The sequence below is a fragment of the Balearica regulorum genome, chromosome 1 (assembly GCF_011004875.1).
Source record: "Balearica regulorum gibbericeps isolate bBalReg1 chromosome 1, bBalReg1.pri, whole genome shotgun sequence".
Lineage (NCBI taxonomy): Eukaryota > Metazoa > Chordata > Aves > Gruiformes > Gruidae > Balearica > Balearica regulorum.
Genome location: NC_046184.1, coordinates 101,507,829 through 101,533,553, shown reverse-complemented (window position 1 = coordinate 101,533,553; position 25,725 = coordinate 101,507,829). Strand labels below are relative to the sequence as shown.

The following is a 25,725-nucleotide window of genomic DNA, read 5'->3' as shown; positions in this document are numbered from 1 at the left end:
ATGTAACTTCCTCAGCTCCTTGGAAGTACTTTATTTTTCTCATTGTGCATACAAAGAGGGAGAAGAGGTGGCACCTGACACTTCAAGTTATTATAGGAAGCACACATATTAATCCACACACGTGTTTGCAAAGTTGATCGCCTATGTCTACAAGAGCAGAGCTGGCTGACATACGAAGTGTGTTCCAAGTATTTTGGACACGCATTTAACAAGACATCCTATGAAATTCCCTGATTCTTCTTTGCTTACAAGAGGGGTCCAAAACACAGCCCTGCAGCAGGTCTGACACCAGAAGAGTAGATGGCCTTTGAAAGCCATCACGCCCCTCAGAAGAGAGTCAATTGCTCTGCTCTCCTTTCTCATCAGATTCCCAAATGGAAAGACCATGCCTCTACTGCTGTGACCTGTTTTCTTCTAGGAGATACTGGCAACTCTTGCTCTGTTTATCTGATTATTTGGTATAGGCTTTCCCTAACAACATGCCTCATTTCCTCACTGGGATGAGACAGACCTGTTATTTTCACATTCTGTCTAATGTTTGGCACTCATTTATAAAGCAATTCTCCATTCCAGTTGTGAATTAAATTATGATACTGACTCAGCATAGAGACAGATCAGAGATGGGATACAGGGGAAAAAAAGATTACTACTGAGAAATTGCATCTGTTCATTATCATATGAGCCCGTAAGACCCTTCTTCACCTAACCTGCTCTGTTATCCCACTACTTTAGTCCCCTCCATCTCTGAAGGCCAAGGCAGCAGACTGATAAGGGAAACATGCACACCCTACAGCTGTTGCACAGATTCCAGCTGTTCCTTGCAGCTCTTCTGTCAGTCTCATCCAGAGGACAGCAAGGACTGGGGACAGGCCAGCTTCTCAGGCCCATATGAAAGGCCTAGACGGGTTTCTCCACACAGCATGGCTGGTTGGGCCCCAAATCCTGCTCATTCAGCAACTGGACTGAAGTGTTCCCTCAAATCCTGCCACAATGCCACACTTTACTCCATTCTAGGTATATCTGTTGCCTGTGCCTCATCTGCCCCATTACAGACTCAAAAAAACCCCAAAACGCACCCCCCAAAAAACCCCAAACCAAAACAAACAAAAAACCCAACAAAAAACCACAGAGGTGGAGATCTGCCATGTTCAAGATGATGTTACCCAGCTACGGAACAGATTACAGTGCTGACATTTAAAACTCTGTACTGGCTGCTCATGACTGCTGGAAACAGCATCATTTCCAACTCCAGACATCATCTATCAATTCAACAGATAGCCATGAAACCCTTATGAAGTTGCCCAGTTAAAAGTTAATTGTGCTGATAAGCAGCTCCTTGGAGAGGTCACTTTTTTTACATAGATGCGCCAGATTATCCTTGTCAGTGCTTCTCCCAGTCTCAAGCTACCAAAAACCACACAAAACCACCACGAACCCAACTGCAGTGGAGCACTGACAGGAGAGCCCCACTGTTACTAAGTGGGTCAGGGATGCTGAGGCCTCTTTCACAAGGCAACCCCAAGTTTATTTTAGCTGTTGAACACCAGCAGAAGCAGCAGCTGCTCCCTGCCAGCAATTATTGCTTTGCAAAGGAAGCCAGCTGCTTTGGGTACTGCCTTGCCACAATACCTGTAAGAGCTTGGGCACACCTCAACATAGAAGAGGCTTCCTGCTGAGCAGAATCCGCAGGACAGACCGAGGCATACGTACAGGCATACATCGCTGCTTACTGTGTCCAATATCCCAGGCTATGAATCTTTTGACAGCAATAAAGTTTACTCAGCTTTTCCTCCCTACTCAGCATTGCAACAATGCAATCTACAGACTTCTATCATTTTTTCACAGGCAGCACACAACTGTGCTACTCTCAGATTTAATGTAGAACAGACATCTTGGAATTTCAAAGTGACTGGCCTTTACTAAGCTTGGTACTTCATCTCATCAGTTACTACATTATAAGTAATATTTTCTGCACAGCACCTCTTTTGTAGTAGCTTACTCATAGCTTTCTAAGGTTTGCATGAATCATGATATCTTTATACTTAGGAATATACATTTATATATTTATATACATATTTATAGATTTATTTTAAATACATTTTTATATTCATATATATACAGAGACTTTAAAAAACTAAACTCACTACAAACCCAAATTTTGGGTATAATAACCAGAGTTATTCTCACAGCATTTTGACGAAAAGTAGCTCAGGCAGTGCTTGGCAAGCAGCTAGGTTTTGAGTAATTCTCTGAACTTTTCAGCTCTTCATAAAAATTTGCCTTTAAAGTGTCCGCTATCCTTTTCACAGCAATTAGGTACTGTGTGTGTTTCTTCTTCCACACAAAAAGGAGGCTTACCTCTGAAGGCATCAGCAATAAACATTTGTTTTTGCATTTAGGTTGCACTAGTCAATTATTGTGATGTTTAGATGTACATTAAGCCTTACATTCTCCTTGAAGTGTGAAGCTGACTGGCCAGGTGACTAAGATTTGTTGACAGACAACCATTTTCTCCTAACAGACTTTGCCAGTTAGGAAACAAAAAGCAAACAGGAATAGTTTTCATGGCCCATCTAGTGGCTCTAGGCTGAGATTGCCAGCAGTGGCGTGAGTTGGTACAGACAGCACTGTGGGGTTTAGCAGTAAGAACGCTTCCCCCCCCCCCCCCTTCCCTCAGAATATGAAACAAAAAACCTTGTTTTAAATTGGGCTGTGTAAAGCAAACATGCTCTCCTGTACTTATCTAGTTTTATAGGATTTTCAATGCTGGTTCTCAATTCTCCAGCATCTCTTAGAGGACACAGGGTTGTAACTGCTGGTATTATTCTGCCTGGTGAAGGCGAATGAGTTACAAGTAAAATAACTTTGCCAAAATACCTGGCTCAAGTGCCATTCCTTCCATTGTGACGATACACAGCAAATCTGCCAGTTCACCCTGGTAAATCGTTGGGTTGTCAGAATGCACCGAGACATTAAACACAGGACCTAGAAAAGAGTAACCACAGTTATTCATGACAGGCTTTTCTTCAGTGTCCAAAACCTTTCTTGCATATTTCTGAAGTATTCTCTGCTAGTTTGTGGAGACAGCACTCTGAAGTAGGCATAGGCAATCATGTAAGTTTTCGCAAAATAGTTATCCATTCTTAGCCATTAATTCCTGCACTAAGACAAAGTACCCAGACCTGTCACCCAACACAGAAGCTGCTGCCCAAGTCTGCCTTCTGCTGTCCTGCACAAAAGGAGACGGTCTTCCACTGGTGACTCCTCTAGGAGCATGAGAGTTCAGATCTTCAGGCTAATCCAGCACGGATCTTTTTGGCTAAGGCTGTCAATAGGAATTCAAGTTAGAGCAAACCAGTATTTTCAGAATACAGATGGTTCTGTTACAGAACTGAAACACAAACAGGAAGTGCATCTGATAACACTTTTGGGTTTTCCTTCAGGCTTTGCCACAGATAGCTTCTTCTGTAGAAGATGTCTCCAAGCCCAAGGGTACAGTAACTCCTTCAGTTGCAAAGTGGTGATGATACTGATGAAAACCATTAGGCTGCTATGAAATGCTCAGACACTACGACAACATGTGGTGTTTGACTTCTGAGGTACCTAAGCTAAAAAAAAAATGAAACTTTCCCAAATTTTGACAACAACTACATCTCTGGTGCAAAATTAACACCACCACAACTCCTCAGATATGCCAACATTGCTAGTACTCTTTATTTCACAAGGCAGAAACTGAAGAATGTGTCAAAATACCCTTAGTGACTTCTCTACTAAACAAGGCGAAGGAGATGACTAGGAGGAAAGCTGATGCTAATGATGGCCTCCAGGATGGCTTTGGAGAAAGGGGCCAGGGAACCCAAGAAGGAACCTGAAACTCAGATTAAGAAGTAACCCTTTCTACCCTCCCTGGACTCCATTAGCTGCTGTCATTACCTGTCTCAGCTACCTGTAGCACAGCAGCAGCAACAAGAAGCAGAGAAAGGTGGTTTGGGAGGACAGAAAAGCTGTTGGAAGATTTGCCCTCCTCCACTCTTACATGCTACTGTATTAATACAGGAATTGTAAGTTTCAAATCCACTCAAGATCAGTGGCAAACAATGCTTTTGACAGAGAACATTTAAGGAAATCATCCAAGACAACCCACTTGGTCCCTTGCCCTCCCAACATGTTTCTGTGGAAAGCTATGCTGATAGCTCACCACACTGCACTCACTCACCACCTCACTTCCAAACTGAGGTTTTGGAAAGAAACTTGGATGTGCCATGAAGCTAGAGCTGTCATTTTTGGTGAAACTTACTCTAGACTAGAAGAGCCTGGCTTCTTTTGGTCAGGAGAGATTACACAGCACACTGAGAAAAGAATTCCAATTACAATGCAATAATTACTTCTGTGGCTTCCAAAATTCCCCCCCACAATTTCCAGTGGGTACAATGTGCTGCTCTTTGTTATACCATAAATTTCTTACACCCCTCTGTCCCAGAAGCAGTTGTACTTTGTACATAATGGCAATATGTAGACATACAATCCCAGAGGTTTGTACCCATTTTGACACTAGAAGTCCTCTCTATTATAAATGAAGATCCCAAATTACCCCACCAAGCAAGGATAAAAGGGTGACGTAGAGATGCATTAGAGGTTACATGTGGACTACCAGTCAAGGCTCCTACATGCTTTTGCTAAAACATATTTAAGGAAATACAAGACCCAGAACACTTTGAAGTTCAGCTGTTCAGGTAGTGACTTCACGAGCAGGCTGCAGTCCTAACTTCAGCTTAGTAGGATGGGATCCTTTTCTGGGGAAATGGAGAGAGCTTAACCTGATTGCTTCCTCAGCCTCTATCCAAACTCTTTCTATGTGAATTTAATTTGTTTCCTGACATTCACACACACACCCCCCAACCATATTCCCCTTGCAGCCTATCTGATTATTCATCTTCAGATAAAACAAGACATTTTCCATAATTTTCTTTGGAGTTGTGCAGACAGAAGTTCAAGGTCCTAAGAGACTAAAGGCAACACGGACCAAGGCACCCCAGCCAACTGTAACCAGGAAAGTCTCAAGCTGTGCATGAACTGTCACAGCAACAGAAGCAAAGAGACTGTCAAAATCTGCCTGGAACATCCCTGCATTCCCAGTACATACCCTCTGCTGCACTGACCAAAGGTAAAACAGCACCATAATAATGCTGGTACTGTTTATAGCTTGGAGTCTATCCTAAGTCACAGCAGCAAGCGAGGTGACATCATGTCATGCTCTACTCCAGCAAATAGGCTCTGTCCTGGCTAGATGCTGGCAGGGATTAAGCAAGGGAGATGAACTACATGATTCCAACTTTGTCAGGCTAAGGATGGGCTGCCTTACCCCTGCCCTGGCAGGGTAAACAAGGAAAGACAGAGCGTAAACATAGACAGGACTTTTCAGGCCTTATTTCTAGGCTGAAAGTCCAGGCACCTACAGCATTCAACAGACACTGGCTTCAAACCCTGGCATGCCAACAAACCACTAATGCAGAGCAGAGTCTGAGTACTGCTGGCCACTGAATGTCATGAGGGTAAAGGCTAAGCTTGTTTAGTCACTCAGCCAGGAAAAGGCCACATATCACGGTAATGCAGCACTCTTCTGTTCTGGGTCACCAAGCGCATCTCTACCCTACCTCCCGCATGAGGAGTCAAAGCTTTCTAGGCAGTAAGAAGGCTGCTAGGCAGCAACTGCTCTGCCATTTCATGATTGTACTTCCCCTTGGTAAGCCACACACAGGTCTCTCCCTTTGGTTATTTCTCTACTAGGGTACATCTCCTTCAAATTACCATCTGTACCTCCAGGGAGAAATCACTGTCCTGTGTTAGAACTGGATTTCAATGGAGTCGAGAGATGCGTCAGGGGTTGTGCTCTTCCCTCTTTTCCAGCTGAGGAGGGAAAACAATTATTTTTTTAAACCTAAGCAAGGTTCATTACAGTGAAAGCTTTAGTTCAGTCTTGAAAATTGTGTGGTTGCAACTTCCGAGGAAAAGCACCTTTCTTCTTCGGAAGTATCTCAGGCCTTTTGCCCACATGCCCCATGCCCTGGGCTTCAGGCAAGACAGGACAGAATAAAGCATCTTCATAGATTTCCCCCCCACATACACACTGCAATACCTGAGCAGGAGGCTGTTTTCAGAGACCCATTAGCCCTGAGCTGGACCACAAAGACCATTTACGGCCCTACTCTCCACCATAAGATACACTTGAGTCAGAGTTGTAGTCACTACACAGCCTGGGAAAGATCCACAGAAGCTGTCAACATGGCTATAATCCCTCATTAAAAGTCACCTGCATGTGACCCTTCTCTATAGAAGGATTCTGGTCTTTGCTTTGTTCGGTTTTATTCTAAAAAAACCAAATGACCAGTGATTTTAACGTGATAACTTGTCTGATTTATGTCCACAGTTTAAACAATTTACTCTGACTTCAGCTGAACCTGTCTGGCAACAGGATGAGAGAAGCAGGAACAAGCTGCATGCCAATCTCAAGCAAAAGCAGCAGCAAACCAGTGTTTGTTATTGGGTTACAAAACCATCACCTTATCTAACTGGACATCTGCTTTACTGCAAGCTCAAGAAAAGCACCTCAGCAAAAAACAGCACCAGAACAAACACAGTATGCTTCCAGACACATTTTCAAGCCTCCTGAGGACCTCTCAAGAGGTCGCAAATGTGCCACAAAAACCTTCTGTAAGGTGTGGATCCTGTTGTTTGGGGGGGTTGGTTTAGTTGTCTGGGGTTTTTTTTCCCCCATTACCATCACACCACAGTATTCAAGAGGCCCTGGATCTAGAGTCCACCAAGCAGGGCTTGGCACACAAACCCCAAGTGCTTTTCTCAAGTTTTTACCCTCCAAAACAAAAAAACCCCACTCAACCCCAAGCTTACAGATGCAGGCATGTGGTAACAGGCAACTCCCAGTAGACACAGATGACACTGACTATCAGGGTCTCTGCACTGCCATGCTCAAGCGCTTGCAGTGTCACAGGCAGAGTTGGGGAGGTGACATGAACTCTCCTTCAATGAGATCTAAGTGCACACTACATTAACATTGAGAGAAACAGAACTCTACAGATAACAGATCACGTGGCTTTGCTCACCTTGCCACCTGTATTTAACAGTTTGAAATACTGTTATTGGCACCTACTGGTCACCTGGGAGAATAAAAAAACCCAGAATTTAGTTTCAATTGCAGGGTTGACAGATGAAGCATGACCTGTAAAGCTCATCAAGAACAATGCAAAGTTAACTGTCGGAAAGCTGCTCAGGAGTTTGAAAGCTGAGAAATAATTGGATTTTAATAACTTCAGGTTTGAAGATAAGTGTCATGCCCTCAGCTAAATCACAAACTGAAGAGCACAGATTTACAAAACAAACCAGCATTCCCAATTCTAAGAGCTAAGCACCAACCCTCCCCTAAAGTGCCATCTTCTGATGAGACCTTTGATTTAAACTAAGCCAAAATCTCTGTTCCTCACTACAGTAAGGCCATATGTAAGCTTAGATACAACCCCTAAAAGAAGTTTTCTCTTTAATAAAGTAATAACAATTTTAAAAGCATCTGCAGTCAAGATAAGAACAAAAAGAGTTTTCAGAGCGTTTCTTGACTTGTGAATGCTTGAAAAAACACTATATAATTTTAAACAGAAAGTGAAGAAACTGAGGTTAGAAGTTTACTGGTACAAATATAGAAGTACTGAAAGAGAAACCAGGTTCCAGGATCAGGACCTGTTTGGTGTAATTTCTTCTGAATGTCCCCTTTTATGGCAGGTCTCATTGCTCAAACTGTTGATGCCATGCAACCCAGGAAGGAAACTACAGGATCTAAGTCCTATAAGTGATATAGTTTTCACAGCTAAAAAATATATTGCACATTCTTCCACATATGTAAATAAAAGGAAAACATATTTGTAAGCTGCACCAAATTTGGTTTATTACTTTGTGCTCAGATTCACACTGAATAGGCTGCAGGATGGAAAGGGGGAGTTCAAGCTTACTGAGTTAATTTACTCAGCTTAAGGATTCAAATATTGGAGAAAAATAAAAAAATCCTGAGCCCTATTTACCTGATGTCACCCCATTCTCCCTGCTTACTTCCCCGCTTTGTAATCCAAACACCTTAAATCTGCAAGAAAAAGAAGAGGAAAAGGAAAATAACCAAAAGCCAGTTAACATCGAGATTTACAACAGAAGAGATCCCGATTACCTAGGTCCTAGGTGACATTTTGGCCTTTTCTATATCATTTTAGCCAGTACTTCTCTGCAAAAATAAGATATAGTCTCCCCACAGACATGAGTTACCTTTATTTTCCAGACAAGCAAAGTAGAGCAGATAAAGGTCAAGTAACCTGACTGACAGAGATCCAGAGCAGGCCGTTCCACCCAAGAAGCCTGCACCCAGCCCATTACCCAGCAGGGAGGCTGCAACCACTGCATGCAGCTTCCCTACTTGCAATCAGCCAGCACCGTGGATCACAACGGGGGAAAAACCTGATGCAGCAAGTTCTCTGTCTTCCAAAATACCACTCATATCTGCCCTGGCACCAAATCATTCACTCATGAACTGAGAATCCCATGACCTGCCTTTCTCCATATAGTGAGCTACTTTACCCACACCATTCCAGTCCCCTGCCCTCTCCCTGCTTCTTCATGGAGCTGTTCCCTAACAAATTTTACCCCAAGCCTCATAATAGCTGTTACTGGAAGAAGCCCCCAGTAGTTTAGTCTGTGGTTTCCACTTCCAGCTACAAATTAATGTACACAGGCACAAAGGCACACAATGACAAAGCACGTTCCTGCCCATTAACAGTGGCTGGAAAATACCAGCCTTTCTTGCCAAAGAGTTTCTGCTGTACTGCTCTTCATTCATTTCCATGATTAAGGTTTCTTTCCTTTAAGAATCTTTCTATTCTCCTTTCTTGAAACTGAGTATCTCTTGGGGTCATTGCAGGGCACCATTTAATTTTAATTGCAAGTTCAACATCAATACTCAGCTCGTATTTCAGCAGCTCTCAGTTTATCTCAGCTTCTTCCAAAGTGAATGATAATACATTACTGTGCAATGAGCTCACATGCAGATGTAATCCAGAGTTGAAGATTTCACCGAGACACTTCCCTTAAAGTTCTCTTTTATTTTTGTCTCTCCAGAGCTTTCCGCCCTCTGCTGAATGGCACAGGGGGAAGCCAGCTCAGAGCACAGCCAAGCTCCAAATGGTTCTTTCTCGTAACATACTCCTCAATATGAGCTTAAAAGCTTCCTTCTCCTCGCTTCCCTCAAGGGAAAGGAAAATAAGACACTTCTGTGGAAAGTGAGTGTGAGTGTATAGTGGGCAAAGACACTCTAAACACTAACCCAACGTTGCAGGGCTCAGGGTAAAAGGGACAGAAAATTAAAGGACAAATGCCAAAGAAGAATTTATGACACCAGGAAAAGCCAGGTGGATTTCACAGAGACCAGATGCCTCAGCATTAAAAAACCAGCTGCAGGCCTGCTGGAGCCATTTGAACCAGATACCGGTACACAAACCTGCATCAGATAAGCACTGTGATCTCAAGCAAGTTCCCAGCTATTTGACTGTCACCCTTGCTGGCCAGCTAAGGCTGCAGGCAAAGGGGTGCATGAAAAAAGGAGACAGCCTCTCTCATCCACTGCTCAGCCCTAGCAGTGCAAAGGCATTGCCACTGGAGCAACGCTTCTAGGTTACCAGAAGACAAGCGAGAGATTTCAGGTTGGGTGGGTAGGATCACTGGCTTCAGAAGAACAGCAAAGAACAGAAGACAGGTGAAAGAAAGGCAGTGTACGCATACATCATCCAATAGCTCAGGGGGAAAGAGGATGCATTGGACTTTCAGTAGAAATGATGCAATGAAATTAAGAGAAAATTTCACGACAAACACCGGCAGCTGCTCTTGTCCCTCGCGTTGCTGGGCAACCTTTGAAGAAGACATGGCAGAACTTCTGTTCTAGACTGGGAAAACCAAAAAGAAGCACTGAAGAATATTAAAGTCTTCCTATGGGACAGCTTCCCTTGCCCCCCAAATAAACTTAATCTGCTTACAGCTACTGGGCATACAGCAGGCATTCATTTTATGAAATTAGTCTAGTGATCCATGTTATTCATAAGGCCAGACCAGAAGATTCACAAGATCCTCTCTGGTCTTAAAATATATCCAGCAGAGAACAATCTGCCATTGATTGAATATTTGAAAGTTAATGACCTACTAGGCTCCTCCTCACCACCCCCACCCCCTGACTTCCAGTTTATATAACTCAGTGGACAAAATCCACATTTCACTTTTTAGTTCAGGAAGTTTCAAACAAATGCCTTTACATTAACATTTCAAATCGTTAACCAAATGGAATAAATATGTTACTCTGCAACAGCAAGTGGAGAAAGAAGAGAGGAGGTCTCTGCTTGCAGCCAGCAAGTTCTGCCTTGAATGGAAAGAATCTGAGCAAGACATTTTCCACAGATGTTCATGGAAAAACATTTCAGAGCACTGCCACATTTCAAGCCTATTGTGGCAGGAAACACTGAAGTTTCATGTGCGCAGTCCCCAGCTCATATATAAAAAGCTTACAGCTTACAGCCTCCCGCCGCTCAGATAGATCACATTGCACAATGCGTATGCACGCTAAAAACCCCTCCTTGAAACATCACCCAACTCAAAGAGATCTGGGAGTCAAAGTGGAAGAAAGGATTTCCAGTCCTAGCAAACTTCCCCACTTCCTGTCAAAAAGGAATCAATTAAAAAAAACAAGAAAGAAATTCCCCCTGTGACTAAAAGCTTCATGTAAAACTGTTTAAGAGCTTTCTTCTGCTGAAAATGCTGCTTCGATATTGATCACCTCCCCACTTCATCCCTCATGCTGCAAGCTGAAAAATGCTGTCAAAGTCCAAGCCTTCAAAAGTAGGGAGGAGACTAGAGCATCTCCTATTTTTTGAAGTTGTACTGCCTTATTATAGCCCCTCCCCCCAAGTTACAGCTAAAATGCCCTTCTGTTACACTTTGAGAACCCCAATAGTCAGGAAAACCGTTAATGAGTCAATTACACTATTAGGGACAAACATGCCCAGAAGTTTCTCCTCACCCATTTAACTCAGGATTTAGCAGAGCAGTGCTCCCCAGCTTTTACAGTTACTGGGAGAGCTGCATGCCCCTCTGCTTTTTCTGACCCTTTCTCCTGGTAGTATCTTCCCTCCAATTTTGTGGAGCCTCTCATTCTCCCTAGAAAACACTAGCTACCTCAGCAGTTCTGCCTTTCACCCTTCCCATTAGGGAAAAATCTGGCACCAGCTTCTTTTTCTGAAGAACAAGTTTGACAGCTGCCTGTAGCACAGGATGCAAGACAAGGGCATGATATCCGAGCTGTGCTTTTATAGCTGCTCCACCACTTTGCCATTTACCTCCTGCTCCCTGACTCAGTCACAATTTGCATGAAAGACTGTACACCTCAGCAAACAAAACCAAAGCAACACACCCACAAAACATCTTCTGCCTTGTATACTTCATTGCAAATAATTTCCAAATTATAATTTCACAGTTAGTTTACTCTAACTGCTCATGACACAATCCTCACTATGCCCAGAGATGAATGCCCACCAAAGATATCCAAATAACAACTGAAGGACACAAAGTTCTTCCACTAGTTGAAGAAAGGAAGGTATTTCAAACCAGATTTTGCTACATGCCATGATTATTCTGGGAAATAGCTCCCCAGTAAATTGTGCCTGGGATCTCATTTCTCTCTTCATTCTTTTGTAAAGAATGAAAGGCTGACAGGGGTTCAGGACCATCCCTCCTCCTGCTCCAGCCTTGCTACTGGAATTCACACATTCCCAGCGCAGTGCTACAAGCTGCCTCCCTCTCTTTGCTCTATGCACCAGAAATCCTATCTGGGTGAAGAGGCTGGGAGTAGAGAGTGACAGCAAAAAGAAATCAAGACTGTAACATGCACGCTTTCCTCCCTTGCATAGCTCACAGGTTTCCCTCTGAACCATGGATATTAATATGTATTGGGTTTGCATGGCAAGGTTTTGGTAGCAGGAGTGCTACAGGGGCGGCTTCTGCAAGAAGCTGCTAGAAGCTTCCCCTGTGTCCCAGACAGACGCCACTGCTGGCCAAGGCCAAGCCCATCAGTGACGGTAGTAGCGGCTCTGGAATAACATAGTTAAGAAGGGGAAAAAAACCAAACAAACCACCAAGAGCAATTGCAGCCATAGAGAGGAGTGAGAAGATGCGAGAGTAACAACTCTGCAGACACCAAGGTCAGGGGAGGAGGAGGGGCAGGAGGTGCTCCAGGCACCAGAGCAGAGATACCCCTGCAGCTCGTGGAGAAGACCATGGTGAGGCAGGCTGTCCCCCTGCAGCCCATGGAGGGAGGATGAGGGGGTGTAGAGATTCCACCTGCAGCCCGTGGAGGACCCCACACCAGAGCAGGTGGATGTGCCTGAAGGAGGCTGTGACCCCATGGGAAGCCCAAGCTGGAGCAGGCTCCTGGCAGGACCTGTGGCCCTGTGAAGAGAGAATCCCACACCAGAGCAGGTTTGCTGGCAGGACTTGTGACCCTGTGGGGGACCCACGCTGGAGCACTCTGGCCCTGAAGGACTGCACCCCATGGAAGAGACCCACACTGGAGCAGTTGGTGAAGAACTGCAGCCCATGGGAAAGACTCACGTTGGAGAAGTTGGTGGAGGACTGTCTCCCATGGAAGGGACCCCACACTGGAGCAGGGGAAGAGTGTGAGAAGTCCTCCCCCCTGAGGAGGAAGGAGCGGCAGAGATGACATGTGATGAACTGACCCCAACCCCCATTCCCCATCCCCCTGTGCCGCCGGCAGGGAGGAGGTAGAGAATCCGGGAGTGAAGTTAAGCCCGGGAAGAAGGGAAGGGTGGGGGGAGATGTTTTAAGATTTGGTTTTATTTCTCATTACTTGACTCTGATTTGATTGGTAATAAATTAAATTATTTTTCCCGAGTTGAGTCCGTTTTGCCCATGATGGTAAATTGGTGAGTGATCTCTCCCTGTCCTTACCTCAGCCCATGAGCCTTTTGCTATATTTTCTCTCCCCTATCCAGGTGAGAAGGAGGAGTGATAGAATGGCTTTGGTGGGCACCTGGTGTTCAGCCAGGGTCAAGCCACCACGTGGCATGCCACCAAACTTTTTGGATAGGAGTTCAAAGTGACATAATGCAAGGAATGTTGGGAGAGTCACCAAGCAACACTTTTGTGCAGGAAAGCCTCCACATAAGAGCTTGGAGGGGAGGGGGTTGGGACAGATTTCATTCTTCCTGATTTCTTGCATCACCCGTTTGCAAATGCTGCTCTCCCACTGTTTGACTCAGATATCAAGAGTAATAAGGCTAAAATTATAGCCCATTAAACTATCTCAAGGAAGACAACAAATCTACGGCAATATTCAGCTGTGACAATGCTACTCTGAGAGGCATTTGGAACACAGGCAACTAAGATTATTTTCAGAACAGTAACTTACTATAAAACTAAACAAAAAGCCCACTAGAAATTACCTAGAACTGAGATAAGCATTGAGCTGAGTCAATGTCCTCTCTCTGGCCAGCTTAGGTCAGGCCGCATCTTCATTAGGGCTTGTATCAGGATGCCACATTTCGAAGCTTCTTAAAGAGTGATGTCCTCATTACAAGGCTGTTGCCCTGCACTCAGCCCTTGTCCTTTTCCCAGTGTGTGTAGTATAAGGAAGTTCAGTTTTCAGAAATCGCCTCATAGATAACAATTACCGTAGTTATGAATGCAACGAGAAGTCAGGCTGCTCTTGCCTAGTCACAGACATCTTCTAAAAATCCCACAGCCCCACTATTGTAAGCAGAATAACTCACATGAGGAACAAGGGATGTGAGAAGAGACCTTCTCCCAAGCTGCGCTTGTGAATAGGAATGGGGGAGTGCAGAAGGTTTGAGATAGAGCAGCTAACTAGAGAGCATCAACATAGGATGCACCTTTGGGCTACACCAAGAGGACTTCTTAAGCAGTTTTGAAGAGATCAGCTTGGTTTATCAAATCATGAGATGAGCCCCTCACTCATAAGTGCACCACCATTAGAAGAACAAGTCTGCAGTACTTCCCACCCACATAGCACAATAGGAAGTCAGTGTTAACACGCATCTCTGATGATCCAAACCAAGCCTATCTCCATCTCCCTCCCCCCAACAATATACCAGGGCAGGCATGCTTCTCTAGAAAAATCTCAACAGGCAGGCTATGTTACAGCTGAAGGTGAGGGTTTCAGCAAGGATATGAGGAACAGGATGCACTTCTGATACTGAAATTCATCCCAGCTTGTGGAGCTATGTAGTCCAGCCACAAGGGGCCTCTAAGGTCTTCCAGTGGCAGCATACACTTGCTGAGATGGCTGAAATGTTATTGTTGCCTTCACCTGACCATTTCGTGCAATTACATCAACAGGAAGGTGTGCTCAGGCAATTTAATGCTATGCCTGAGCACAGGTCTGGTTTGGAATCTAGTTTAATTTAATGTTCTTCCAGAGCAGCCACTACCAAACAGCAATCTAGTGATAAAGCTGGCAAATGTGGCAGCAGTTACTCCGTACTGCGAACCAGCTCTGAGCCTGCAGGACCATAAAAGCTGCTTAGTAAAGAAGAATCCAGAGGTTATGATTACAGTCAATTCATTAAACATCTCTCTGTAAACAATCAATAGCACAAAGGACACAAGTACTACAAAAGGTGACAAGCAAAGTTCTCAGCCATCATACCATTTGGAGACCCCTTCCCTGTTCCAAAGAGCAGGTATTTCCCAGAGACAGGGAAACCACTGGGAGAACATCAAAGAACTCTTCACTTTCTGGCTTAGACACACAGCTACCAGATTCTATACCAACCTGACGTCTGGAAGTCTATCTGGATAGGGTTGGATAAGCCATTCACTGCTTCACGCCACATGCCACCACCACCTGGAGACCAGGCAGTCACCACACAGCGATACAGCCCAGCATCAGAAATCTGGGTCTGATACATCCTGTAGCGGAACTCATTCTCCTGGACCTTCTCCAGAACCACGCCATCCACACGAGTCTGATCTGTCCAGTCTTCCAGCCGCACTACTGAATCTTGGTTTAAGGAGATTATGCGAGTGGTTCCATTTGGATTCGACTGATCCGTTAGTGGCTTCTCAGCTGTAATGAGGACAGAATAGCGTGGCGTCTTGATGTTTTTAGAAGACACTTTGCATGTCATCTCAAAGGTATGGCCTGCTACAAAGAATGGCTTCAATTTCACCGCCTCCACTGTGAGCGTGTAATCTGAAGAGGGAAGGAAATAAGCAGCAAGAGAGGGGTTAATAAATAGGTACAGATATTTCTGCAGCACCTTTCAATCTAGAAGATTACAAAGAACAGACAAATCCCAGCACATTTATCTAAACACATGGACATCCCAGAATGCTACTCAACAGCGCACACACACTAGTACACAACAGTTTGGGTCAAGATGCAAGGATTCAAACACACACCAAATACTGAACAGATAATGCAATATGCAGGTCATAGCATGACAGGACCTCCAGGACGTTTCTATTCAGGAGTAAAGAGATTAGTCAGACAGGACTCCAAGTCCCAGTTTTACACTGGAACTAGAAGAGTACCCTCAGTGATAGGGTACAAGGACACTGCTGAAGTACTCATGACTAGTGACAAAAGCCGCCACTGACTGGATCAGCAGCACTTAGTGTAGCTTCTTTTATTTCCCCTGAAAATCTACTCTAACAGCAATCCAGACACATTCAGTTGAACTCCCAAGATCAGTTGAAGTGCATGACAAAAAGGATGATAACGGGGAGGAGTCTCCATCCCCAGCATGCCCATACACACTCCTCTATTTTGAAAGAGTTCTGTATACCTCTGTCTCCATTGTGTTCTTTTCCCTCGCTTCTCATGCATTCACCTGAGTACAAGGCCTTGACCTTTCACAACAGCCCATTTGGCATCAAGAATGCCAGCAACACTTACTGCTCAGTTTCTTTTCCTTTCTTCAGCATTCTCCAAGTCCACCAGCTCCTTAATCCCAAGAATCCCTTAATTACAGGGTTTGGGAAAATTATACATCTAGAAGCACAGCCCCAAGACACAAAAAATACAAGCTCACAATAAGAAATTGAGAAAGTGAGGAGTGACTGAAATCAGAACCAGATAAAAGGAAAGGGAGTTGCTAGTTTCCTGGCACTGTGATGAAGAGACATCCTACACACTCAGGTTCTTCTTAAGCAAAGGGTACTGGGGCAGAACACACAGCTTACAGTTACTTCCCAGAGTAGCAGTATTGCAAAATTCAGCCAGTCTGACTTTCCGGACTTACTTTGCTGCAGCATATTCTCCCTTCTCCCCCCCTTTATAAAAAAATGGGTGTAGGCACATTAAAAAAACCTACACAGATCTCCTTTAAGCAAGGTGAAACTTCTCAGGAAAAGGGAAATAAGCAATGGTGAGATTGTCACATTCCCCAAAACTGAACTAATGCAGTAATATTTATGCCCTCCCCACAAGAGCAACAAGATACTTGTCAAGATTACATTTTGCAGTGTTTTGCCTTCAAGCAGCAGTTTTTGCAATGAGTAAACACAGCCCACAAGATGAGAAACCCGGTATGACAACTTTAAATCAGTACCGTGTAAAGCAGATCACAGTACAAAGCTATATAAAGAAACAGCAGGAGCAGGGAAGGCTGAGCTGCTTCTAGTGGTCTAACTGAGCACAGAATTACTTGATACTCCACACCAACACCCCCCACTACACACACACACACTTCCACCCACCAAGCAAGTGGGAATACGAGAATTGCACATTTAGGCACTCAGGGTACAATCACAATTGAAGTTGCACAGAGTCATTCCTGCTCCCTTGTGTGAGAACTCATCATGCATCTGATTCTAGACTTTAAACCAATTTTTTCCTCATTCTGTGTTCATGAGATTCTGATATCCCCCTCTTCATAAGGTTGCTGCATTCAGGAGCCTAGCACAGGCCAGCTTGCCACATATTTAGGAATCTAGTAGACAATTATATTTTTGCCCCAAAAGCAGAAGCACAAACAGCTAGCCATACTGGTCTGTCACATTTTGCTGCTTCCTAGGCCTTGTAAGGAAACTCTAGGCAAAAATCCCTCCTGATGCAAACGTTCTTTGTTCTGTTGATCTTCATGCAAGAGCACTGGGTCCCAGACACCAAAAGAGAAATTTTGCATTTGGTATCTCATATATGTACTTAAGACAAATACCTTCACATGACGAGACAAGTACAGATGTAGCTGAGAAGAGAGATCTCTCCCTACTACATGGGCTCCAAATGCCTTACTTCAACTATTCCCTGAGCCATAGGTCAGGCAGCAGTACACAGGGGAACATCTTGTCCCCAGACAGGACAGAGCGAACTTTATTCCTAGACATCCTTTCTTGACTTTCCATTTGAGGGGCACAAAAAATGCTGCTTTTTACCAATTATTTTTTGCTAAAGAAAATAAGAAAGGAGTAGTGGTAGCATGGAACAGCAGCAGAAATGCCATTAGTAGTGTTTGTGGAAGAGAACATCTGAGGCCCAGAGACGCAGCTGGAGAACAGTGGTAGAATTCAAAAGGGTTAGAAATTAGGATGCAGAACAGAGAACAGGAAGATATATTCTTATGAAAGTTCTTTCAAAGGAAATTTCTACCTTTTAAAACCCAAAATTCCTTATGTTGGATGAATACAGAAGGCACAGGCACCTCCTCTTACCTGAGACCATAAGAAATGCAGACCGGGGTAGAGAAGGGGACACAAAACCCAGCACATACAGGTGCTGAATGTTTCTTGTAAAAAAATATCAAAGGAACATTTCTGAATCTGCAATAATATTTGAGACCTGCGAATGTATTAAAGTTAAAAAAACAAAACCACAAAGACAACCCATATCCTATCAACTAGAAAAGCCTAGATCATCATTCTTAACAGTACAGTTCTGTGCCAAAATTGTGGCAGCAGACAAAATGTAATTGGCACTCTATCAGGCCCACCTAGAAAACCATGTAGTTGTGTCTGTATATAACAGTGCACATTATGGGAAAGAGGAGAACCAAAGATTTGGCACTTAAGTTAAAAATAACAGTAATCTGCAAGAAAAGTTAAGTGGGAAAGGAAAATTTCTTCGCATTTCCTATGTTAACAGAAACTACTCATCAGATCTTATAGCATAAGATGGGCCAGAGAGGTCAAAGAACATTTTCTTCCAAGAACTGCATCCTAAGATCTCATTTCTAATCTTCCAAGAATTGCCAAGGGGGCACTGTCTGTCTTGACCACTACCCTGCATGCTTGCCCCTCTGCATGCACACCTGCAATCCCATGCAGAGTCTCACCCATTTCTTGTAAAGCTCCATGAATGAAAAGCACGACAAAACATACCCCTGGTCAGTCAGGTACAGGAGGCTGTAATCAGCACGGTTTATGTTGGAAAGCGGAAGAGATCCTAAGTAAACCATACCCAAAGCTTATAACTAGTTTGGGCATTACTCCAAGACAGAGGGCTAGCAGCAGAAGAAATCCTAGCTGAATGATTCAGATAAAATTTGAGTAATAAACTGTACTTTGGAGCCTGGCAGTGCATGCCTCTGCCTTCCATCACTGGCCGCTCCAAGTGGTTAAGCCACACTATAATTCTCCTGCTCTCTACCACAAAGTGCCTGCTCAGATTCAAGAGTACTTCCCTGGTAGTGACCAAAAAGAGTTTTTACTTAATCTAGGCCAGTCAAATTGCTAGAGAAGCCTAACAGCTACAAGGGCAAGGAGACTTGAGGAACCAGCAAACACCTTCCCTGCACTCCAGCTGGAAAAGCAGCACAATGGCCACAGCTAACAGTAACCTTAGAGCCTAATGTCTCACCAGCAGCCTCAAGTAACGCCATCTCAAAATTCATAGAGGCTTCTTCATCCCCCAATGCACTAGCTAGATTGCAAGTACAGGGAACGCAACAGACATTAAGGTAATGACAGCTTTGCCTTCATAGGAGAAGGAGGCTATACAACACCCTGAAGTACAATTGTAGCCCATGCAGCTATGATACCAAGAGCTCTGAAAATACAGCAGGCATACTAAGGCCGGCACCACAGCCTGATACAGGTATATACAACGCAAGGGCTCTCCCCACTGCTGCACACACACAACTAGACCACCCTCACCAGCCTGCTCCCCTGCCAGGCATACACGCTTCACCCTCACACAGCCATGGACACAAGGAGCCCAGTCAGCCTGACTGAGGCTTGAACACCTAATTTAATGTACTTCCTTGTTCTATACCCAAACTGGCACATACACCTGGCAGCTTGGGGCCATGGGAATTTCTTTGCTCAGGAGGAACTGCATGTCTGTATTATGCAGTGTCTATTATATACCAGCAACAAAGACAAGTGGTAGTGGTAAAGATGAGTGGGTGGCAGAAATATCACCTGTTCTCTATTCACAGGACTTTCTGAAAGATTAAGATGACCTTGCTCCAATTAAATGTGATGGGAGGGTCTGGGCAAACATTTAGGACAAGTAACATTATGTTAAATACAATTATTTTGTAAATTAAAGACTGAAGTATTAATAAAACCCCAAACAATAACACCTTTGGGATTTAGAATTTCAATTAAAAGATAACATTCTTTTTTGCAAAGAATTCCATGCAGATCCAAAGTTGACAACACTGGTTTAGGAAACAAGCACCAATTCTGCATTCCACTACAAATAGCAACTGTGTTTTAAATACAGGCAGTACTCAAACTCAAAGTAATAATAAAACGATCTTTTAAACTATCAAGCTTCTTTCTGGATTGAAAATCATCTACAGAGCCAGTCAAAAAACATTTCCTCCTTTCCTTTACCCCTTTTTACTGATTAGAATTTGTACTCTAAATAAGCAAAAAACAACAATATAATTGATGCTTTTCATTTTTGAGGTGAGATAAAGATGCTTTCTTTGTCACCTTGGTGGAGGAGAGGGTAGAAGAAAGAGGAGAAGAAACAAATCAGGCAGACCATGTCAAAAACACCGGTGATCTATGATAGCAATTGGCTGCATTTGCAAAGCTGAGTAAGCAGAAAGACATGTGAGCATTATTGGTCCCAACAGAACAAAATAGAAAAAGAAGATAAAAACCTCAACTCAAAATAGGCAAACATACAACTTATTATATAACACAACAGAAAAAGGACTTTGACATCTTTACATGATGTTTACATTTCAAGCAAAAGCTTCCTTTTCCTGAACACCCCTCTGTACTGACTGACCCACAGACACAACATAAAACCATTTCTCCTTTTTCAAAACCTCAGAACAACCTTTTCCAAAGTGGCATTTCTCTGAAATTCTCCCCCCACCCCCAAGCACCGCTCTAAAGTTAACACTGACAATGCAAATAATGAAATAGTTGGAAGAAAAGCCTCTATGTAGGCACAAGCTATCCAAGGAAGAGGCAAATTTCTGTTCTCTCCCTAGGCAAACACGTGGGAGCCTGGCTGCTCGCTTTTATAAGCACTGGGAGCAGTTAGGGACTCAAATCACCAGAGATACTTGTCAAAACAGAGAGCAGAGGCAGCAGCAGATTAACTCCTTCATAGTTGCTGGCTACAGCACTGGACTCACAGCCGAGTCTGGAGCTCACAGGAATAGGATACGGCAGGGGACAGGGCACGCAGAGAAAGGCATCTGGGGCTAGACTGCTGAAAGAGCGTGGAGGAACATGAGGGATGGAAGGGAAGAAGGCAAAATCAAACCTATATATTGCTCCCCCCCCCATTGTACATATAACATGCTTTCTCAGGAGGATAAGGTGTTTGTAGGAGAGCTCACTTTCACATCATAAATCCCCAACTCCAAGTTTTGCCAACAAAATGTACTTTTCACAGCATGGGGACTATAACATTTAGATTTGTGTCGCAAAATTAGCAGACTTTTTGGACTAAAACCAGAAACAAGGGAATGTTCACACCTGTCACGGTTTGTTTTCCCTCAGAAATGTCAACACAGGCTGAGACTTTTCAACTCCAGCTGGTGTCTCTAGCTGCTCCAAAGGCAATGATCCATTACATGTGCATGCACATACACACACACGCACGCTCCGTGTTGTAGCATAACTGAACTAATTGTGACCAGCATTCAACATTAGAGATCTCATTCCTGCTGGAGACATCAGCGTCAGCAACAAAAATGACCTTTTTGCAGACCACGCTTGGTCTGGGGATGAAGGGAGTACTGCGCAAGCAGCCCACCACTTCTCTCTCCACTGAAGCAGAAGCTCTCCAATTCACTGTTTAGGGATTATCCCCAAACAACTTTAAACTGATTTCAAACTACTTGTCTCTGAAATATAGTTCTCTGCTGTGGCTGCCTGAGCTAGACTGTTAAACAAATCTATCAGGATAAATGCAGCTTAGCTAAGCACAGATTTTTGCCAAAGACTTTTCTTCCCAGGTTATCCTATTCCTTCTGTCCCTATCCAACAGACCGTCTTGTGTGACCTCACACATAAGCCAAACCAATATCACTCCACAGGACACCCATTTTAAACCAGTGTTAAGTGATTCAGGTAACTATTTAGCTTCTAAGAAATGTTCCTCAGAAGTGCCTTCTAAACATGGGCTTGTAGGAGAGAGAAAAAACACTCCAACTGGCAGACAGAGAAGACTTAAAGTGAGTGACATTCCTCTTTTCACTTAAAGACAAAACTGTTGCTAGCAGCAAGACGCATCCTAGAGAGACCAAAATACTCCAAGTCATGAAAGGAGGGGCAATGACCGCAGCATCGCATCCTAGAGAGACCAAAATACTCCAAGTCATGAAAGGAGGGACAATGACTGCAGCATCACTGCTGGATGCCACCCCACAACAACAGCTCAGCTCCTGGAACTCTCAGCACAGTTTGGTTGATGCATCTCTGCTTTACACTTCCACTCCAAACTGTTGCATAAAACTGGTAAGTGCTATTAAGGAGTTGCTTCCCTCCACAAATAAGAGGGCTTTACATAAGGTAATAGTGTTTTTTCCTCTTCATAACACAGAACCCCATTTCCAAAGCCCACTAGCAGGCCTTCTGGCTGCAGGCCTACTCAAGAGAAAACTATCTCAGCCGTCCAGGTCTTTCAGCAAATAGGTGAGAGGTTCCTACCTTGTGTAGCCCAGAAAATGCTGACAGATGCAGAAGTCACATCTTTGCTCTTTACCCAGGTGTTGTTGCGGTGCCTACTCCACGCAGAGATGACACAGAAATAATCTCCTCTGTCACTTTCTGAAGTCCACTGGATTCGTAAACTGAAGGTGTCAACAGCCTTTTTAGAGAAGATTATTTCCCCGTTCTGAGTCCGTTCTCTGCTCCTGTCCCCAAGCAGCAGAGTCCAGTCTGCATCCATTGTGGCCAGGAGTTCCTCTGTCACCACATCGTCACCATACAGGTGCTGCCTGTAGTACCAGGAAACGGTGAAGCGGATGTTTGCTTCAGTGTCCTGTGCATTTGTGATCCTGCAATTGAGCTCTGTGGGGTCATCTGAAAACTTGGGTGTTTTAGAGGCATTCAAAAACACCTCATAGTCTGGCTCTGCAGGAGAGGAAACCCAGAGGAAAGAGGTTAGAAGCTACAAGCAGAAAGGAGAAAGTGCCAGAGCTTATTAAGAGATACTGCTAACTTCCAACATCCAGTCTGTGAAAGCACCTGAGCTAGAAGCCAAGTGCCAAAATACGCATTTTTCTTACAAGACCTGGGGATTGGGAACTTGGACTCCAGCTCTGACTTGCACCAGGCTGACGCAAGTACCCCTAGGCCTGCCCTTCCAAACAAGACCTTTCATTTCATATGTCTAGTCAAACCATTTCAGAAAAATCACGACTAAGAAATCTTGTTGAGGAAAATCATTCTCTTCTTTAGGCCCGGCTCCAAGAACCCACCCTGTGGGTTCTGTTTCAGCCCAGCCAGTCACCTTTTGCACCTCTTCCAATGCCTGGGGCAGCCTGCAGCAACAGGACACTGGTTATTCTCTAGCTTTGCACTGACCAGAGACATCCCCTTTCCCCAATTTCTCTCCAGGATAAGAGGTCATTTCCCATCCTGAAATGCCTTCTTTTCCACACTTAACCATCCCATCATGTCTCTACAATATAGTTTAAGAATGTTAGAAAACAACCCCAAAAAATCAGACACCTCACCCACCCACCCGAGGGAGCATGGGTGCCATCACTGGCACTGGCCACAGGCAGCACCAATAGCCATGCACAGTAAATTTCAGCAGGCAGCATAATAAATACTAAGTAGGTTAAGAGTTGAAGATGCATATATCAGAAGAGCTCCACAGTCTGAAGAGAGAAGTACATGCTGTACAGCTATGAGGCTAGAATACCTCAAGCTGGAAAAGAAGTGCCTGAAATTCATGAGTTAAGAATGGGGCTGTTGTATTTGAATCTGAAATAGCTGACTGTCCAAAGCCTAAAAGCGATAAAGCAGCCGCATGACTATTTTCTCTCAGACTACAGAGATAGTAAAGGAAAAAGATTACAGAAAGAACCTCACACCACAAAGGAAATACATTATTTATTTACTAGTGTTAGAATATTTTTCTGTCTTGCTGTCTACTGTAATTCAGAAAAAAGACTAGCTTTCCAACTGTTCAGCCAATACTCATCACATGGCTTTTACATTGTAAGTGTATTCAGCGCTCTATATTTATTTCTTGCTTTATGTTTTATTTGGCATTTTGCCCTCCTAGAAACAATTAACTGAAGCTATAATTGGGATAGAGAAGGCAATCCAAGGCTAAAGCTTAGGCTTAGCTCACCAATGAGCCAAGATAATAAAGCATCTTAATAGAACTGCTGCGCAAACTGTGTGTGCACATGCACTTTTGGACTTCAGATGCAAAGGATAAAAACAATTGTATCAAGCAGGCTGGCTGCTGCTATGTCAGCTTGCAGAAAGGATCTCTCACCATTAAGTCTATGCATGCAGTGTCCTTGCGTCTAGCAAGAACAAGGGCATTAATACACACCAGACACTAGAGTATCTAGTGATACTGATGGTGAGTTTCTGCAGTGTTAGGTAACACACAAGCATAAAAGTATAGTTTACATAAGTCCGTGGTACCTACTACCAGTGAACTAAGTGCAGCTTTCTGCATATTTTCAGTATACGTAAGGCAAAAGTAAAAGAAAATGCACAGAATTCCTCTGCTGCAACGAAGGCATAGATTATTAACGGTGGCCAAAACCCACTTTTGGTGTAAGTCCCCATAGATCCTACAGCTACGTTACTCTTCCTGTCTCTTTCACAAAAGACTAGTCTTCTCCAGGGCCTCATGATATATTGCTTATGCTCCGCAATTTTCTTATTGTTCCCCCTCGCCTCCCCTTCCCTCCCAAAAAAGGCGGCATTCAAGACCAATTAATATTTTCATAGCAACAAAGACTATGAAAGCAGAAACTCTTCTCTAGACAGGAACACAAAACCGAAAAAGCCGCAAGAAACTCAAGTTCTTAGAAAATCACTTCAGGTTTGTTTTATTTACGGGCAGGGGAAGGACCGCTAAGAAGAGAGTTTTGGCTTTGACAGCACCACTCCAGATAGGCGCTTCACCCTGACAGACATTCAAACAGAGGATTTAGAAAGAATAAAAGGCTGGCTGGATAAACCTCATTCCTACACTCTTGTCAGCTGTCAAAGAACAGCCTCACTGACAGTTCAATGACTTAATACTCCAGCGGCTCTTAACTTCCATTAAGGAGGAGGAGTTGGTGAATTCTGGATGCAGTTGAAAACCTCAAATGCTGAAAATTTATTCTACTTTCCCTTGCCCTAGCAACCAAGCATCTGCTGAAGAGTAGATTTTATTCTTTCCTGTTGCCAAATAATGTCAAATTAGAATGGAAAGAGTAAGGAATAGTCCTACAGGTACAGGCACCACAAGAGTACATAAGCAAGCAGTGCACCTGTGGCAGCATGAGCATGTGTGCATACATGCACATGCACACAAGCGGGGGAAGGAAGGAACATTCACAAGTTGAGTGTGCAATCTGAATGGCTGAATGAGGACAGGAAACGAAGACATTCATCACTAGCGCACTTCTAGTACACATTACAAGTATACTTAGAAACGGCCATGGCTCAACTGCTCTGTACAATGCTAAAATGCAAAATTTAAAGTCATTGTTGCTAGGATTTAACCTCATGACACAACTGTATTTCTGAAAACCAGGCTTCAGAGCAGGCTCTCTATATGGCCTTATTCAGTACTTTTATGTTGGAGGAGCTTCGCCTTTGTAACTGGACAGTGCCACCAGTTTCTGATGACAAGAGGCTCTGAACGGGTACACTGAGAGGGTTCAGGCCCAGATACTTCCATCCAGTCAGAACTAGGAACAAACACCAAGTACCACAGCTCTGCCAGTTCTCTGCCAGCTCACATCTAGGTTCATTCATGCTTCCAACACAACCAATACTTTGTGAACTTTAGCAGGTGCAGATAGATACCTTACCTATAGCATCCTGCAACACCATCCTGAGTTTCATTGCTTCTAAACTGAAGCTATTCTCTCCCCAAGATTAAACTAGGAGATAGGATGGGCAGGCTGACATATCTAGACCTATCCCTAAAACGACAGGCTTTTGAGAAGTTTTGCTGGAGTTTCATGTTTAGTATTTCTCTCAAGTAACTTTACT

General features: G+C 43.9%; 1 protein-coding gene across 1 annotated transcript in view; it reads right to left on the bottom strand.

Moving 5' to 3' along the window:
- The window catches only part of PTGFRN (prostaglandin F2 receptor inhibitor), a 71,550-nt gene that overhangs the window by 9,086 nt on the left and 36,739 nt on the right, over positions 1-25,725 (bottom strand). The window contains exons 5-7 of the mRNA XM_075768892.1: positions 22,192-22,617; positions 14,900-15,319; positions 2,878-2,985 (exon numbers count right to left, since the gene is read on the bottom strand). Of these exons, the coding sequence (XP_075625007.1) occupies positions 2,878-2,985; positions 14,900-15,319; positions 22,192-22,617 (954 nt within the window). The remainder of the gene's footprint in view (positions 1-2,877; positions 2,986-14,899; positions 15,320-22,191; positions 22,618-25,725) is intronic.